Source organism: Trachurus trachurus (genome assembly GCF_905171665.1).
Source record: "Trachurus trachurus genome assembly, chromosome: 16".
Lineage (NCBI taxonomy): Eukaryota > Metazoa > Chordata > Actinopteri > Carangiformes > Carangidae > Trachurus > Trachurus trachurus.
Window position 1 is genome coordinate 11,588,222 of NC_139902.1, and position 16,975 is coordinate 11,605,196.

At 41.8% G+C, this 16,975-nt stretch overlaps 1 protein-coding gene across 1 annotated transcript in view; it reads left to right on the forward strand.

Moving 5' to 3' along the window:
- The window catches only part of adam22 (ADAM metallopeptidase domain 22), a gene marked incomplete at its 3' end in the record, with an annotated part of 56,869 nt that extends 42,636 nt beyond the window's left edge, over window positions 1-14,233 (forward strand). Inside the window, exons 15-32 of the mRNA XM_083989543.1 lie at window positions 2,436-2,535; window positions 2,628-2,699; window positions 2,993-3,085; window positions 3,795-3,875; window positions 4,005-4,055; window positions 4,160-4,223; window positions 4,319-4,424; window positions 4,515-4,634; window positions 5,331-5,499; window positions 5,848-5,959; window positions 6,772-6,862; window positions 7,215-7,268; window positions 7,974-8,174; window positions 8,596-8,696; window positions 9,085-9,151; window positions 11,044-11,133; window positions 13,166-13,289; window positions 14,213-14,233. Coding sequence (XP_083845669.1) covers window positions 2,436-2,535; window positions 2,628-2,699; window positions 2,993-3,085; window positions 3,795-3,875; window positions 4,005-4,055; window positions 4,160-4,223; window positions 4,319-4,424; window positions 4,515-4,634; window positions 5,331-5,499; window positions 5,848-5,959; window positions 6,772-6,862; window positions 7,215-7,268; window positions 7,974-8,174; window positions 8,596-8,696; window positions 9,085-9,151; window positions 11,044-11,133; window positions 13,166-13,289; window positions 14,213-14,233 — 1,717 coding nt within the window. The remainder of the gene's footprint in view (window positions 1-2,435; window positions 2,536-2,627; window positions 2,700-2,992; window positions 3,086-3,794; window positions 3,876-4,004; window positions 4,056-4,159; window positions 4,224-4,318; window positions 4,425-4,514; window positions 4,635-5,330; window positions 5,500-5,847; window positions 5,960-6,771; window positions 6,863-7,214; window positions 7,269-7,973; window positions 8,175-8,595; window positions 8,697-9,084; window positions 9,152-11,043; window positions 11,134-13,165; window positions 13,290-14,212) is intronic.
- Between the last annotated feature and the right edge of the window lie 2,742 nt (window positions 14,234-16,975).

Here is a 16,975-nt window from a genome sequence, read left to right on the forward strand (position 1 = left end):
TTGAAATTTTTATTAATTTGGTCGTGCTGATTATTGATAGGCTCCCTCTCCCTCCCGTCCTGTGAAAGTCAGGACTTTTCATCAGTTGTTTTTGTCCATGTCTAACCGATTGAAACAGTCTGCAATGTCATTCTCATCTTAGGCCAATATTTGTCTACTCATTTCCCTGTAACAACGGTACACTCCCTCGACACTCCCTGTCCAGAACCTGCTCTATTGGGTTACCATAATTAACCTGCCATGAAATCAGATGAGGTCACATGACAGAGGACAGGTCACTCTGATCTCTTTTGAGCCTGTCCTCTGTGAATGGATCCGGCCCAGATCTGTATTCTCTAAAGTAAAGTCAATGGTATTTCAGACACATGTATTCAATGAGCAACCTCAGTCATGTCCATTGACGAAAGTTTCTTTTTTCCCTCAGCACCTGCATGTCTAATCCACCTAACCTGACTACTACTACTAACTATTTTCACATTTTTTCGCAGGGTTAAGCTGTGTGTGTGTGTGTGTGTGTGTGCCTGTGAGGGAGAGAGAGAGAGAGGGAATTGATCGTTTGTTCATATATGGAGTATGTGTGTATTCATACGCTGTGTGTGTGGCATATTATGAGCAACTTAAATCCTAATTAAACCTAATATAAACCTCAAAGTCAGAGGGCACAGTCCTTGGAGAAAAGATGCACAATTTATCATTGAAATGTGCATTATGGTCGAGTTAGGATTTTGAATTGTTTTATATATTTTGTATCGTTTCCTTTCTGTTTTCTTCTCATGATGAAGAATGGATGTTGTCATGAACAAACTGGGACAAAATATGTATTTAAAAGACATAACTGATGCAACATTACATGACTGAATGAATATAGCAGAAAAGGGCACAGGAATGTTGTAGACATGAAGCACAGTGCACGGTTTGGCAGTTTCATACATGACTGTAAACATGCTGTGTTTTCTGATGGCCACTAGGGGGCGATGTGCTGCCTGTGAGTGAACTGGAGAGTGAAGGGAGAAAGAAATCATTTAAGATGCTGGTGCTTCACACATGTTATTAGATCTATGTATTACAGGAAAATAATTACAGAAGTTGCGCCTGTGTTTTAATCTTTTGGAATACATATTTTGGTCCTATGGTCATATGTACTGTGAAATGAAAAGTTTTTTTTATTATCTTGGCTGAATAATAATATTAGTCCACCTGGCAACTTCTTTTGCTGACCAACGAATCACTCAAGCACGCTTCATCTTCGCCTCACCTCCTATTACTGTTATTATTATTGCTGTTGTTATCAATGTAAAAAGAGATGAACACTACAAGATTTTGACGAGATTCAACTCTGGTGAAAATTGGAGATCAAAGGCTCAAATCCCTCAGACGGCTTTTAAATCTGATTTATTAAAAAAAAAAAAAAATCTTTCTCAGATATTGTAGTGTACTTCATCCACCATCAAAGCATCATTACCGTGTCCTTGTACAACCATCATCTCTGTAGGTGGCTTCATTTAGTCACATGACATTTGAAGTAGCAACGACCTCTCACAGCCCCCGACTATCAGTGAGTCTCACTGTTATTGCATTGTCTCCTGTGTCAGTCCCGATGACTATCACAGCCACTCGAGTTAAACATCTGCCGGCAGCCTAATCAACATTAAGCCCTGACAGACCAGCAGAGGATAATAATATTTAAGTGCTGCTCAGGTTTGGGTCAATATCATTAAAAACCTCTCAGTGAACACAGAGCATTTGATTGTAATAGACTTGGACAACTGCTTCAGATGCCAATTGGGCTCCAGGTGGATGTCTAATCAAGCTGTACTTATATTTTGACTGTAAGCGAAACCAAAGCAAGCACATGGGACATGTAAGAGTTAACGTCATCTTCAGTAGAGTGTGATTTCAGTTTTGAGAATCTGTGAAAATGTGCCATGCAATTCAGCTTATCCTTTTGGCAACAATATCAAATGACACATGCAATAACAGTTCAACGAGTGAATCATTCACACTATGCAGGTTCATCTCCAGGACAAATTCACAAATGCATCTTAGCTCCATCTACACTTCACAGATATCTCCATACATGTTTTCACAGTCTTAGCTATACTGTCTGTCTGCCTCCATGTTGTAGTAAGGATCTCCTCTGAACTGTGAGTATGGTAAACCTGTCATAACACATGAAATATTTATGGTACGGTGTCTCCTGTAAGAAATACAAACTATATTAAGAATGACAAATCTGCTTTGGTTTTGCCTGTAGCACTGAAATTAAATGTGAAAAATGAAAAGTCATTTTGTGTGGGTAAAATGTTTAAAACTACATTTTTTTCATGCTAAGTGTTTTTTCCTGTAATGAGTATTCGGGAGCAAGCCCTCTCAAAGCCGAGGGTCCTGTCTGTATTATATCCACAGTAACTACATGATATGGTCTTGTTGAACAGTTTCTACCTGCCCAAGAGGTTCTCCGACTGCAATGTGGAGGAGTACCACAATTTCCTGAACAGCGGAGGAGGAGCCTGTCTGTTCAACGAACCCCTGAGGGTGGGTCACACTCACGGACACACATATGAATCTATTTAAAGCTGTTTTCTTCTTGGTATTATGAATATTAATTCTGATCTCTCCCCTCTCAGCTGTTGGACCCTCCAGTCTGTGGAAATGGCTTCGTGGAGCCAGGAGAGGAGTGTGACTGTGGCAGCCCAGCTGTGAGTTACTGTACAGGAGATGCATTCTTACTTGATAATCAAGGTCAAAGTAATTGGCTAATTTCCTTACAACAAAACCACCTGCTGTGTCACATTGTCTGGTAGGAGCTAATTTGAACTAATGAGGTAATTTCACTTGAGAAATCAAAGAGCTGTATGTTAATATTCCATGATTATAGCTGGTCCAGAGAGACCTCTGTTTAAAACGATGATATGATGACATTAGGTATCATGAATGACTGTCATCCAAACATAAGGAGACCTGAGAACATTTTTTTGTGTTTGTCTTTAAGGAGTGTGCCCGAGAGGGAGAGAACTGCTGTAGCAAGTGCGCCCTGACTCATGGCTCCAAGTGTAGCAACGGACCCTGCTGCAACCAGTGTCAGGTATAAGACATTTCACAGCTACTGTACATCCTCTGTCTTCTGTAGGGTGTTAAAAGAGGTGCTGAGTACCCATGATGCAAAGCAGAAGGGTTTAGCTCTAAAGAGTTGGATCAAATCACCAATAAAGACATGCTAAAAATCAGATAGTTACAGTTTCCAGTTGATCTTAGTTGATCCCCTGATCTTAGGATATAATGGGAGATATAAGGCCCAGTGGGTGAATTTCCTACAAATTAATCATGATTCATGATAAACTGCATGATTGAGAAGCAGTAAGTAGAGTTAATAGGGAACTCTAAAAATATAATATACGTAAATATAATGGAAATAGTTACAAATGGAAATATACTGTATATTGAATTACACAAAAGCTAAGTGCTCCACTGGACCTCAGCCAGTAAATTGAAAAGAGTTGCATTCCCAGCAATCATAATAGGTCACAAATAGGTCAAAATCAATACATCAGAAGTAGAAATTTCAAGGATCTATTATACCTCCACTGTGTACACATCACTGATAGTATAGTTGTAACAGCCTATTACTGCTATAAAATCAAGACTTATATCCCATAAAAACTGGGTAGACATAAAGGTTCATCACAGATGATGGTGTAGTGGGCCAGGGGGAAAGTGAACTGGTGCAGAGAGTTAACAAACTCACACTCATTCCTCACTTGATCCTGTGTAATTGTCATTGCTCACTGCTGCAGATGGAGTTCATGGGAGTTGTGTGTCGCGATGCAGTGAATGACTGTGACATCCCAGAAAACTGCACAGGCAACTCCAGCCAGGTGAGTGTAAATTTCCTCACACAGCTGAAGCTCTGAATCTAATATTTAACACTATCACGGGACACGCGTGGTCCATACAGAACATCACAGCATCTCTCAGGTTTCCTTTGTTGTTGTTTTTTCTTTCAGTGTCCACCAAATGTGCACAAGATGGATGGCTACACATGTGAAAAGGATCAGGTGAGATGTTTGGCGGTGGCTAGGGAGTTCTACATTAAAAAAAAAAACCTTTTACATCTGCTTGGGTTTTTTTTCTTTTTTTCTTACACTGTTTATCTCAACAGGGTCGCTGCTTCAATGGACGGTGTAAAACCAAAGACAGACAGTGCAAGTACATTTGGGGAGAGAGTAAGTATAATATTTCTGTGTGAATAACTTTTAAGAGATACATTTCCTGTGCTGCCCATCTCAATCCTGATTGTGTGGTGTTGCGTCCCCCTCAGAGGCGACAGCAGCCGACAAGTTCTGCTACGAGAAGCTCAACATTGAGGGGACAGAGAAAGGCAACTGTGGGAAGGACAAAGACACCTGGATCCAGTGTAACAAACAGTAAGCCAGTCCTCTCTCTGAAGGTAAACTGTGGACTTGTGGGTTATTCCCTGGCTATAACTAATGTGTGGTTGTATCTTTGTGAACCAGGGATGTCCACTGTGGGTACCTGCTGTGCTCCAACATCTCACCTGCCCCACGACTTGGAGAGCTGACGGGAGGGCTGACCTCTTTCTCCGTGGCCCGACACAGCGCTTCTCTTGACTGCAGGTACACATCACTGTGAAACCCCCCTCCTCCAAAACTGAAAAGCCCAAAACAACAACAGCCTAAAAAACGGCTGCTGGTGATTCATCTTTGACCTCTGCTCTTGTTTGTTAACTGGCTCTGTAATATCAACAGTAAAACTACTCTACAAAACCTCACAGCATTCTTTCAAATCAACATCTTTACAGTGTTGCTGTAGTTAAAATTGAAATGATACATTTTGACTGTTTTCTAAGGGGATATGCACACCTGAACTGTAATCTGGTTAAACCTTTTTGGTGCGATTCACTTGGGAAGGTGTCAAAACAACCATCACACTCAGATGTCGACCAAAACGATCACACTGAGACCCTTAAGGAGGTGGTCAGTCTGGTCCCAGACTAAACTCTGAGGCGGTTCGTTTTTGGTTTGAAAGAGTTCTGAACGAACAGGTGAACTCACAAGTTTGAGAGCTTGATGGCTGCAGAAGCTCGAACCAAGAAGAAAACGCTGCAAGTTTACAAATTCATCAACTGAGTCAGAGCAGAGGAAACAAACTTTAAATATGAAAAAACATAATTGTCAGATTTTAGATGAAGAATTAAGAACAGACATCTAATCTCACCATTTCCTGGAATTCTCCCACCAAAAAAAACAAACCCATAATTTCCTGACTGATTGTCATCTCACTTGTTCCGTCGTGTGTTTGTTTTTTTTCAGCGGTGCTCATGTGCTGATTGATGGAGACACAGATTTGGGATACGTGGAGGACGGGACAGCCTGCGGGACAGATCGCATCTGTTTCAATCACAAATGTCTCCCCATCCAACAGTTCAACTTCAGCACTTGCCCTGGGACCACTGACAAGACCATCTGCTCCGGACATGGGGTATGCACATACACATAATCACGCAAACGTAGAGGGCAGAAGCTGTAATCAGGACTAAAGCAGATTTATTTCAGGCTAAAAATGGACCTAAGCTTTAAATACAACTGGAGACCCAGAACCCAGATCTCTGAATACATCTTTTAGGGCTTCTTCTTTTTTTTTTTTTTTTACAGTAGCATTACTCTTAACACCTAAAATTGGGTGTCCTAAATGATACAGTATGTTCAGTAATTGCACGTTATTGGATGACACTAGGCCCTCCATTACTTTATTGCTCAGGTTGTTGAGATATAAGTAGTGTAAAAATATATGTTTATCTATTAATTTTTTTGTATGTTCATGCTGTAGGTGTGCAGTAGCGATCTGAAGTGTGTGTGTGACTTGGGCTGGGCTGGAGAGGACTGTAACTCCACGTCTCCTCTCAGTTATCTGGTGGTGGGACCGACTGCCCCAGTCTCAGGTACAGATGTTAACACTCTGACTTTCTGCTGCCTCTGTTCATGCCTCTATCTATGTCCTGTACTCTTCACTCTTCTGTCATTCATTCTTCTCTTCCCTCCGTACCTGTGCATCTCCACTCTTGCACCACAACTTCACCTCTCTCAGTTCATCTTTCATCATCGCTCCGCTTCACCAAAACACAAATGTTAATAGGATAACGTTTTTTTTGTCTTTTATTTTTGTCGATTGCGCATTTCTGTTAATTTCAGCTTCTGTGTTGAGTTCACGTCCGCTCATTAAAACCACCAGCTGCATTTGTATTCACTTAACCATGCACGTCATTCTTTTTGTTTGTCATTATTTTCACACTCATTCTTTGTCGACAGGCTGATGTCTTTGACGGAGTGACTTGAGGTCAGATTTGGGTTCTTTTTTCATTGTATTTGTCCTGTCTTTGATGTCATTTCCTGGTTCTCTTTCTCTCACACCTCAACTTCAGCCCACTGCGGTCGGTTAATTCTGGCCACAAAAAAAATAAAATTCAAATAGAAGTGAAATTTACTAACCTAATCTCTGAATGGGAACCTACTGCACTTGTAAGTTCCCCTCAGACCAGCGCTGAAGGGTGACAGCAGTTCCTTTGTTCTCAGTTTATTCCTCCCTTGTTCTCCTTTTACACTTTTCCTGCTAAATGTAGTGTTTTCCTGTGTTCTGCTGCAGTGTTTTGTGGTTTGTGTATCCCCATGTGTCCACATTACTCAGGAAACGAGAGACATCCAATTAACACACACTTGCCCTCCTCTCTCTTCCTCTTCTCTCCCCCTGTCTCAGGTATCACCAGTACAAACATCATTGTCGGGGCCATTGTCGGCTCCATTCTCTTCCTCGCTCTCATACTGGCTGTTACAGCCTGGTGCTACAAGTAAGAGTCTCTGTGGCCTGCATGTTGGATGTTTTTTTTTCCGAGAGGTTCCCAAGCTAGTGGTTGGCCCCCCACCAGGATTTACAAGCAGAAAATTAAGGCGTGACTTGTGACATTTTTGTCAGTGTTATTCTCCTCTTCTCTTTTTTCTCCTTCTCTTTAAAAAAAAAATTAACTTTGGTTATGGTTAACACTATATTCATAGCGTATGTAGCCAATCATAACGGGTCCCAAGTGATGTTTCTTTGTTTTGAGGGGTTACAAACTAATAAGCATGTTATTCATTTTTGCTCTACATTTGACAAAAGCTATTTTATTATGGGGCTAAGGATATTTCTTCTTCTTTTCACAGGAGCTACAGGCAGAGACGCTATGTCGAGTCTGAGGTTCACCGAAGATTCTGCCGGTTTGCTCACTTAAAATATTTTCCACATTCATGTTGATTTTTAAATGTCTGAGCTGTGGTGTATTTAAATTGATTTTAAGAGTTAGTGTTCTCTCTCTCTCTTTTTTCCCCACGGTGGTTTTAGTTTTTGCACAACACAAAGTCTGTAGTTAATTATGAAACAGCATAATTGCATAACAGTTCTCTTACATTATCTAACACAACGTTATTGTTCAACATGTGCATCAGACATCTGTGGGAACCAGGAACAAAATAGCCTCATTGTCTTACAGCATGACCAGTGGTGGAAAAACTACTCAGATTTTTATTTAACTACAAAATGCAGTAGTACAGTGCCTGTTCACTCCATTACAAGCAACAACCTTACGTCCATATTTAATCTAGGTGAAAGTAAAGAGGAATTGTAACCAAAAAAGTAGAGTAAAACTATGCATTATGCAAAATTACCTCATTCAGAGTATGATGGGCCATTCATTTTGTGGATGCACTAGTGTGTAGAGTTGTTGAAACTAAAATAGTCACTCAGGCGCACATTCAGTACTCTTGGTAGAGTAAAACGAGACTCAGCTGGACAAAAAAACCCTGAATAACAGAATAAATGTTAAACTAAATCAACATTATAAATCAATGATAAATGACTTTGTGGTGTCATTTTCCAGTGACTGTATTTATTACTATCTAAAACAATTGCTCTGTATTTTTCAGGCAAATGCCCCCAGGTGACTATGTCACAAAGCCTGGGGATGCAGATTCATTTTACAGTGACATGCCTCCGGGTGTCAGCACAAACTCTGGCTGCAGCTCCAAGAAGAGGTCAGCCTGCCTGTCGCACCTGCAGATTTGCACCTTGTCCTTCACTCCCTCCATCCTATCCATTTCTCAGAACATCTCACTGTTTGCCTTCAGGTGTGCCATCTCATCCTCACTAATTCATTAATTCACTGGCTATTGTGCATGTATGCGTTGTGTTACTGCTGTTGCCAAGCTCAATATGTGTTCGTATCATGCTCTGTTACAATCATGGCTTTTATTACTTCTCTGCCTGTTGCCATTTTGGAGCTGAACCAAAATGTCCCAAAGTGGAGCAGCGCTCCATTTCTCACATCATGTCATATTCAGCTGTCATGATGCTGTTTCATGGCTCATAATGTTGCCATCTGCTGCGATGGTGTCTCCATTTTCTCCCTCATTCACCTCAGTCTTCTCCCTCTTCTCTACATCTGCAACAGGAGCAGCATAGTATTTAATGATCTGTAACAGACAGTTTAGAAAACTGATGTGGCGCTGATGAAATTGTGTCTGTCTCAATGTGCGTTTGTGTGTGTAGATCAAATGGGCTTTCCCACTCATGGAGTGAGAGAATCCCAGATGCCAAACACATCTCTGAGATCTGTGAAAACGGGCGGCCGAGGAGCAACTCATGGCAAGGTAACATCCAAATCCCCACTCATACTAAAATGGAAGTAGTTCCTTATATCTTACACTGAATTTCACTCAGGTGCCTCAGAAAAAAGGAGCCCAATGTGTTTGTTTTGCACATTTTGATCATTAGAGTAGAATTGCTCTGCAACTATTTCATGTAAAATGTGGTGTGTAGCCTCTATCAGTGAGTGAAAGTAATCAATACATGAAGTAAATCTGTTGCTTTTTAACCACTAGATTTCTGCTTTTTTTCTGAATTAGTTTTGCAGAAACAAAATATTACAGCCCTACTCACACGCATTCTCTCTTACATCACACAACATCACCCATTAAATCAATATTAAACAAGTAACTATTTGCATTTAAAGTGTGTGTGTTCATGTTCTGTCTGCAGGAAATCTGAGTGGTAATCGTAAGAAACTGAAAGGAAAGAAGTTTCGTGCTCGCTCTAACTCCACAGAGTAAGTTCCTTGGCAAGATGGTAATGTTATGAGGTTACTGAACACTGACATTGGGGTGTGCAGATAAACAGAAGTTCTAATGAAAAACATATATACAGTATTGTCCTTTGGTTTTATACAGGATAAAGCTGGTGCTATACTTTATTTTCCATTTTTTTATGTTAACAAAATCCACGGAAAGACCAAAAACAATGTTTGAGTCTCTTTCAACACATGCTAACTTTCTTACCTTTGTGAACATCTAAATGATTGTTTTATTTCTTAAAAAAAAGAAACATAAAGCACCTGAGCATTGCAGCTTTTAGTAAATGTTGTGCAAGTAGCAATATAAAAATGCATTCGTGGGGGACTATTTTCACCTGTGAATGAATAATACACATTCTGATACTAGAAGTGTGTAGAGCAGGACTGTGCCTGTGTAAAGGATAATGACACCCAGTGCAACATGTGGCACATTTGCATGTTGTTAGTGATGTTTGAACAACAACAAAGTCTGTGGCACAGAGGAATAAGTGATGTCAGGCTTTGGCTACATAAACATTGTGGTAGGATTTACTTATTGTTCGTTTTGGTCTTTTTATTAGAATTGTTGAGCAGAGGAAAATAAAGAATATTACTGTGTTTATCCTCTGATTGTGTAGTGTAGCTGTGAGAAGAAAACAAACACAAAAAAACACAACTCTGGCATGCTTTCTTTAAAGCAGATATCAGCTTCACGGCCGTTTCGGCTAATGCTGCGTTCAAGGCAGGCTTTTGAAACCGTAAGTTACAGCTTCAAGTCACAACTACGACTTGGTAGCGTTCCAGGTAACCCGTAGCTCGTGTTTTTACCATCCTGTTGTCTGTGAAAGTTCCCTATAACGGCCACTCGTAACTTCCGACCCGTGAACTCGTACCAGATCGAACTGGTATGACTTCACAGGAAGGAAAAACACAAAGTACGAGTTTCTTTGAACGCACCATGAGTTAGCAGCCCCCGCCCTTGTCAGGCATCAATTGGTCCTCGTGCTACGTCACCACATTCACGCGCATCCCTTGGCTGCACACACAGCCCTTCATGCCGTTCTCTCTCCTCATTGGATAACACTTGTATCCCACAAGGAAAATTTTCTCCTCGGGTTACAGCAGAGCAGAGTGACGGAGAGACTCGTGTTTAGGCTGAAATACTTCATGTAAGTGATTGCTGACGGAAAATAGGACTATTTAGGACTTATATTAACAAAAACATTCCACTGATATCTGCTTTAAATGTAGTTGTACGAGTAGAGCTGCTCACAGGACGGTGACGTCACGTTGTCTCTTGCAGTGTGAACTCTCTAAACCTGTGTTACCTGTTAGGCTTAAGAACGACATATCATAATGTGTGAATAACTGAAGTAGTAGTTGACTGTGAATTGTACAATGAACACTGTGCATCGGCGGCCTCCCAGCCTGGCGTGTCGGTTTGTTTGTTTGTTTGTTTGAAGCATGAGTCTGACTGAGTAGCGAGAAGCTTGGAATGATGTGACACGTAACCAATATGCAACTGAGCCTCGTAACACCCGACACACAGTTGTTTTGTGATTTTCATGGTGCTGTTTTCATCCAAAACCACACACTCTTACACACTTACACACTTGCACGCACACATACACACACTTACACACACAGGTCTGTCTGCCGTCTTTCTCACCATTTTCTCAATTGCATCTTGGTGTTTGTTCAGGATATCTTTGCTCTGCTCTGCTTTCCTAAAATATCTCCTCTCCCTCTCTCCCCCTCCTCCCTAATACCTGCTTATTTCTGGAGATTTTCTGTCCTTTTCATTTCTTTTCCCTCCTTCCTTTTCTCTCTTCTCCCCCTCCTTGTGTTGTATCCATCCACCCCTCCTCCCCTTCCTCCCCCTCCCACAGGTATTTAACCCCTCGCTTCAAAACAGAGTTTTATGATGTAACTAAATGGGTAGAAGATGTGAATAGAAACACTCAAGGACCTTACCTTAGGTATTACCTCAGACCATGTCCTGTACCCCCACACGCTTGTCCAAAAACCCCTTCACTTTTGGTTTGATTTGTGGTTTGGTCAAAGGAACTAAGAATTAGTGCCAATCTGGACTTATTTTCTGCGGGAGTTTGAACGAAATACCTGAGAGAAAGTAGGCATGTTCCCACGAGGGGTTGCTGCTGACCCTTAAAAAAAAAGAAAGAAAGTGATAAAACTGATGAAAGGAATTGTTCCTGCTTTATGTTTTATCATAAGTTTTGCTCTGTTTCAATAAAAAGATTTCTGTTCTCTTCAAACAGCTGCATTTTACTTTGCAGATTTTGATTTCCTGCTGATTCCCTGGTGCAATAATGGCTCCTACTGTGTTACAGTTAAACTACAGTCATTTTATTCCTAATTTCTCCTCATCCCCTCCTTTGCTTCTTCCCCTCAGCCTCTTGTTACCTCTGCATGTTCAGTGTCTTTGTGTCAGTAAGTGTCTGTGTGTCGGCGCGGCCTCGACCTCGCGTGCCATAGCGTCAGTGTGACGTCACAGCCGACCTGAACGTTTTGGGCTCTGCTATGACATCATCACCAAGCCGCAGTGAACAAAGTGAAGGCCACCTCTCCGATTGTATCCAAGGTCTATAGATGATCACAAACACAAGCTTTCCTTGACAACGAGGAAGCTCATGTGCTCATTGGCTCTGCGCCGGTCCCATGTTAGTGCACCGACTGTTCCTTCACTTGAACAGACGAATGTCACCAAACTGTCAGCCGGCGCTGTAATCTATAGACCTTCACTGTGTCTGCCCCTCCCTACATTGACTCAGTGATAGAAACAGAGCAATAGAGTGGAGAGAGGTGGAGGATGACATTGGGCACACACAGCTAAAATATCTCACTAATATGTGATGTAACTAATGATCAAGTCTGTCCTGGCTGAACCATCTGTAACAAGAAAGAACTAATAACCTTTAATGGCAGAATAAAAGAAATTATACAAACAGCTATTACAGTACAATGGATGTAGCTGTTTTGCAAATAAGTGCAGGGCCACCATGTGTTTTTTTCCCCCAAGTGCAACAACCTGACATATTGTAAAGTCATGGTGACTTTATTTGGCATTTTCTCAATTACCAATTAAGGTTAACACAGCAAACTAAGCAAAAGCTTGATTCTTTTTTATGATATTATAAGATGCGCAACATAACTTTGCAGAACAAAATTGTAATACAGGCGTTGCAGTTAAAATTACGACTGGAACAGGCCCCTTCATCTGCCTTCTCCACTCTCTCCACTGCTGTGACCAGTGCAGGTATTTCTGGTCACCACACACAGTCAGTGGTAAACAAGCTACTGCACAGGGGGCAAGTTTTGTGTGTCAGTTTGTGTTCACTGGGCAGGACGTCTCCCTCTGAATCTCTCAGTCTGTTGTTCTCACCCAGCTCCAGTGTGGTTTTGGTGTCCCGGTCACCTCATCATACTCACTGCTCCCAGCATTCATCACAAAAAAACACATACTAACTCGCTGAGCCGACTTTTTGACGATGGCTCATCTGACAGCAGATAGCAACATGTCCCCCCCCCCCCACTGAGGCTAAAGGTGTATATTTCTGCATATTCTGTCCATTTGTGTGATGATGGAAAAATAATGCTGAAGCACGTTAGTTGCAGGAATCTCTGACTATGACCACACCGCTGCTGGGTGTTGTGTACTGCCATGTAAATACTGTGTGCAGAGGTTGCACCTAAGAGCTGAGCTATGGTCTTATTTTTTTTAAGAGATTACATGGTCGGCCTGTGTGTTGCTTTTTTTGGGGAGAAGCAACCATAACAGCTTTTAAGAGCAACCTCTCTCTCTGCAGGAAGGTGAGCACTGAATATTTAGAGCAGCCCAAGGAGGATGTTGCCCAAAGTCACAGATCTAACATTAGCTCCACTTCCTCAGTCTAACCTTATTTATCCATCTGTGTCTTTGGCCAACTTAATCCTACACCACACCAAGAAAAGGGCAATCTCTTAATAATTTTACGTCCTCTTTCTCCTCAGGACACTATCCCCTGCCAAGTCTCCCACTTCGTCCACAGGATCAATTGCATCCAGCAGAAAATACCCGTACCCCATGCCCCCTCTCCCTGATGACCAGAGGAAAGCCAACAGGCAGAGCGCCAGGGCAAGTATCACTCAGGAACACATTGTGCAATTCAAAACCACATTATACCACAGACTTGGTCACGACGACTGGTTTTCAGTGCAGTGAACAGGTTGGCACAAATGACAGCAGATCATTATGGATGCTGAGTTCACGGAGGCTTTTGGCCCAGATTGAGCTACAGTGCTGCCGGAGGCAACAATTTAAGAGTTCTCCCTGTAATCTTTCTACTGCTGCAATATGTTTTATCTTTTTAGATGGGTCACTGTTTCAGATTGGATGACTATTATTATTATTATTAAGTATAAATTCAGCGTTGGCCAAGAAACATGGCACACAAAATGAAACCTGACTAATCATAGCCTCAGTTTTAAAGTACATGATGTATACATGCCAGAAACCTCCTGACATCACTAGGTCTATGTGTGTAATCGTGCTTTCGTCAAAGAAAGCGGAAACTTTGCAGACATAATGTGATGCGTCTCCTTTCCTGATGTATAGTAACAAGATGAACGTACAGTACAGTTATGCAGTATACGCGTGATTGCCGTGTTTATTAGGCCTATGCCACAGGAAACTTTGCAACAATTGCCGAACAAGGTTAGAAAATGGGTTATTTTCAAAGACAGCTGCTGGTTTTCTTAAAACCAGCAGCTGTCGCTCCTGAGGCTCATTTTCATTCCCAGCACTCCTAGTCCTGATAGTGACCTCTTGGTTGGGCCATAATTAGAAACCTGATATCATGTCTGAGCCCAGGTTAAGACTTTAATGGATAAAGCTGGTGTTATTTGTGTTTATAAGACCAATCTTTTAAAATACAAAGACAGAACCAAACCTACATAAATAGGATGTGAGGAAACTGACCATCAGTGAAATCTGGCAAATTTTTAAAGTGTCCACTCTTTTTCTTTTCTGTGCTTTTTCCTTTCTTTTTGTCTCTCCAGCTGTGGGAGACTTCAATATAACAGCCATTCAACCCACTCTGCAAAAGACCTCAAGGAACTACACTTGTCTCTCCTTTTCTATGAATGAAAAACACAACAATGAAACAAAATTGACTCTAAGCGACTAAAGCGAAAGAGAGAGAGCCCCCCCCCCCCAACTGGAGTGGAAATAGACAGAGGTGTGTGTGTGAGTTAGTGTGAACAAGCATCTCCGAGGCTGTCTAGCCAGACTTACAGTGGATCTCTACAAGACGATGCAGAGTGCCAGCGGAGATCCCGGCTCCACATCCACTCCAGACCAGCTGGAGCTCAGACCGAGCTGTTCCTGTCTGCTCAGGCCTCTGGAACTGGGACTGGAAACCCCCCCCCATCGACACCCACCCCACCCCTCTCTACCCGTACCAGTCCCCAAAACCGGAAACTTCAACACATCCTTAGCTCGGCTCTCGTCACACTCACTTAAACACCACTGTCCCCTGAGTTGTTTGAGCTCCTTTCTTTAAAAAAAAAAACACAACAAAAACAAACGAAAAAGGAGCAGCGGAGCCAGGAGCAGGTCATCATATCGCACGGCATCGCTGGATTTGTCGGATCATTTTGACGCACATGAATCACTGTAGAAACTCCAACACTGTATGCATGAGACACCCCCGTTTATCAGCAACCTCCTCCGAGGGAAAAGACGAGAAGGACTGATCTGACCCGGTCTGAAATGAAAGCATGCGAGGGGGGCAGTGATTTTATACCATCTGTAGGCTTAGATGCTTTCCCTCCACTATAGGTAACTCATATTGTATCACCAGTTATAACCCATAACCCACGACATGGACGCGACCTGCTCTTCCTCCCCTCGGTTTGTTGGTGCGTGTGTAAATATGTACAGTGAAATACACACAGAGTATGTTTTTTGCTTTTATTTTGAAAGAGGACAAGCTCTTCTTCCTGCTGTATTGTGTTGTAGACAGAAGTGGATCTCTGTAGATGAGTGAAGAGACCCCACACTTGTTCTGTCTGTCTGTGTTTATACTTTTCATCTTCATTTTTTTCCTGTGTGGCTGTGACCTCTATAGCTTTTCTCCATCCACAGCAGAATGTCAAAGTGTTTTTCTTCTTTTTTTTTAATATATATATTAGCACTGGTTTAATCCATCTCTGGGAGAATACACAGACATGAAGTATTGACAAAGTTGTTGATTGTGGCACAGTAAGAATGTTACTGAGGTGGTATTGATTTAGCAACGATTAAATAAGTTTTTAATTTCCATGCCTGTGTGAAGCGAATGGACAGCTGTGTTTGGTGTAGTTGTAGATGTGCCACTTTTCACCCACGTGGTTTTCCGACATGTCCCTCCCCCCTGCCCATTGATAATGATAAGATGTATTAAGTTTGGATATTTGGAAGTGTGAGACAAGTGAGCTCCCATATTTTGTGGTGAGAGTACACGAAGTGAGTGAGAAGTGAAGAGCAAGGCTGATAAAACCTGAACTCGGCACAAATCTGGGAACTGTGATTAAAATGTGCATTTTGGACTTAGCTGTGATGATTGAGATATTTAGCCTTGTAAATGATTTACTATGCTGTACAGTGCTTGCTGTTTGAGCTTGTGAGGACCAACAGCATGACAGTTCTATATCAAATTAAGTTGTTTCTCCGGTAGGCTATTTATGAGACCATAACGGGAAAGGAGCATGTCACTGGAAGACTTTTTCCCCTCATTGCCTATCGCTGTTGTCTTAATGGGTTTGTTTGTCACAGACTACGCTGTCAGAACAAAGTCAGGACATTTCATGGCACGAAGGCTTAAATATGATTGAGAATGGGGATTTTGTCCCACCAGTGTAGCTACTTAAGGAGGATTTCTTTTCTGGAAACAAAGCCTGATATCACTCCCCAGAAGTAAGTTCTTTGTACAGTTACAACTCATCGTTCTACCTTGTGTAGACACTTTTGTCTTAAGTCCCTTTGTTTGTCATTTTACTGTTGTTGAGTTTTTGTTCCAGTGTGGACACTTGTTCATTTGTAATTCATGTATGCATTAGGACTGTATAGGTAATATTATCATCACAATACTGGACTTATATTGCTACTAGTATCTTTTTTTATTAAGTACCTTTGTAATGTTCACTTTTTTCTCGACATTATGTAGACCAACTATTCCAACAGTAATTAAGTGCATTATTGTAATTATGTGAGAGTTTGAATGGAGACAAGATGAGTTTTTTTAAAACACTTTTGTTCCTATGGCATGTACCGATTTGTATCATATAGGTTTGGACACAGATGTTGTAAATGAGATGTGAACAGGCTCATGATTTGCCTTCATCCGGAGCTTTCTGCTCTGGTCTTCTTAAAGTAATGGTCAGTGGCCCAGCAGGCTGTGAGCGCATTATCTCAGAGCTGTTGAGTAATATTTTTAACATCATAATACTGTGCTGCAGCGAGACATTTGTCCCAGTGTCATGGACATTGACACTGACACTTTGAGGACTCTCCACTAAGGATGGGACCGTGCAGGCTGCAGTGATTTCTGTGATTGTACAGCTGTCAATCTTCCTGTAAACATATCGGCTGCATCTGCCCGCCCCTACGGGTGGACTGACCAAAAACCTACCAGGGCGACTCTGGCAAAAGTCCCCACAGATGAGTCGTCTCTCTCTCTGGCCAGAGACTTGAATGTATTAGTGTACTGGAGCACACCATCACCCAGTCTTAACCATGTGGTCCCATCCTGCCAGACGTGTCGGCACTCTGCTCCAGGAATC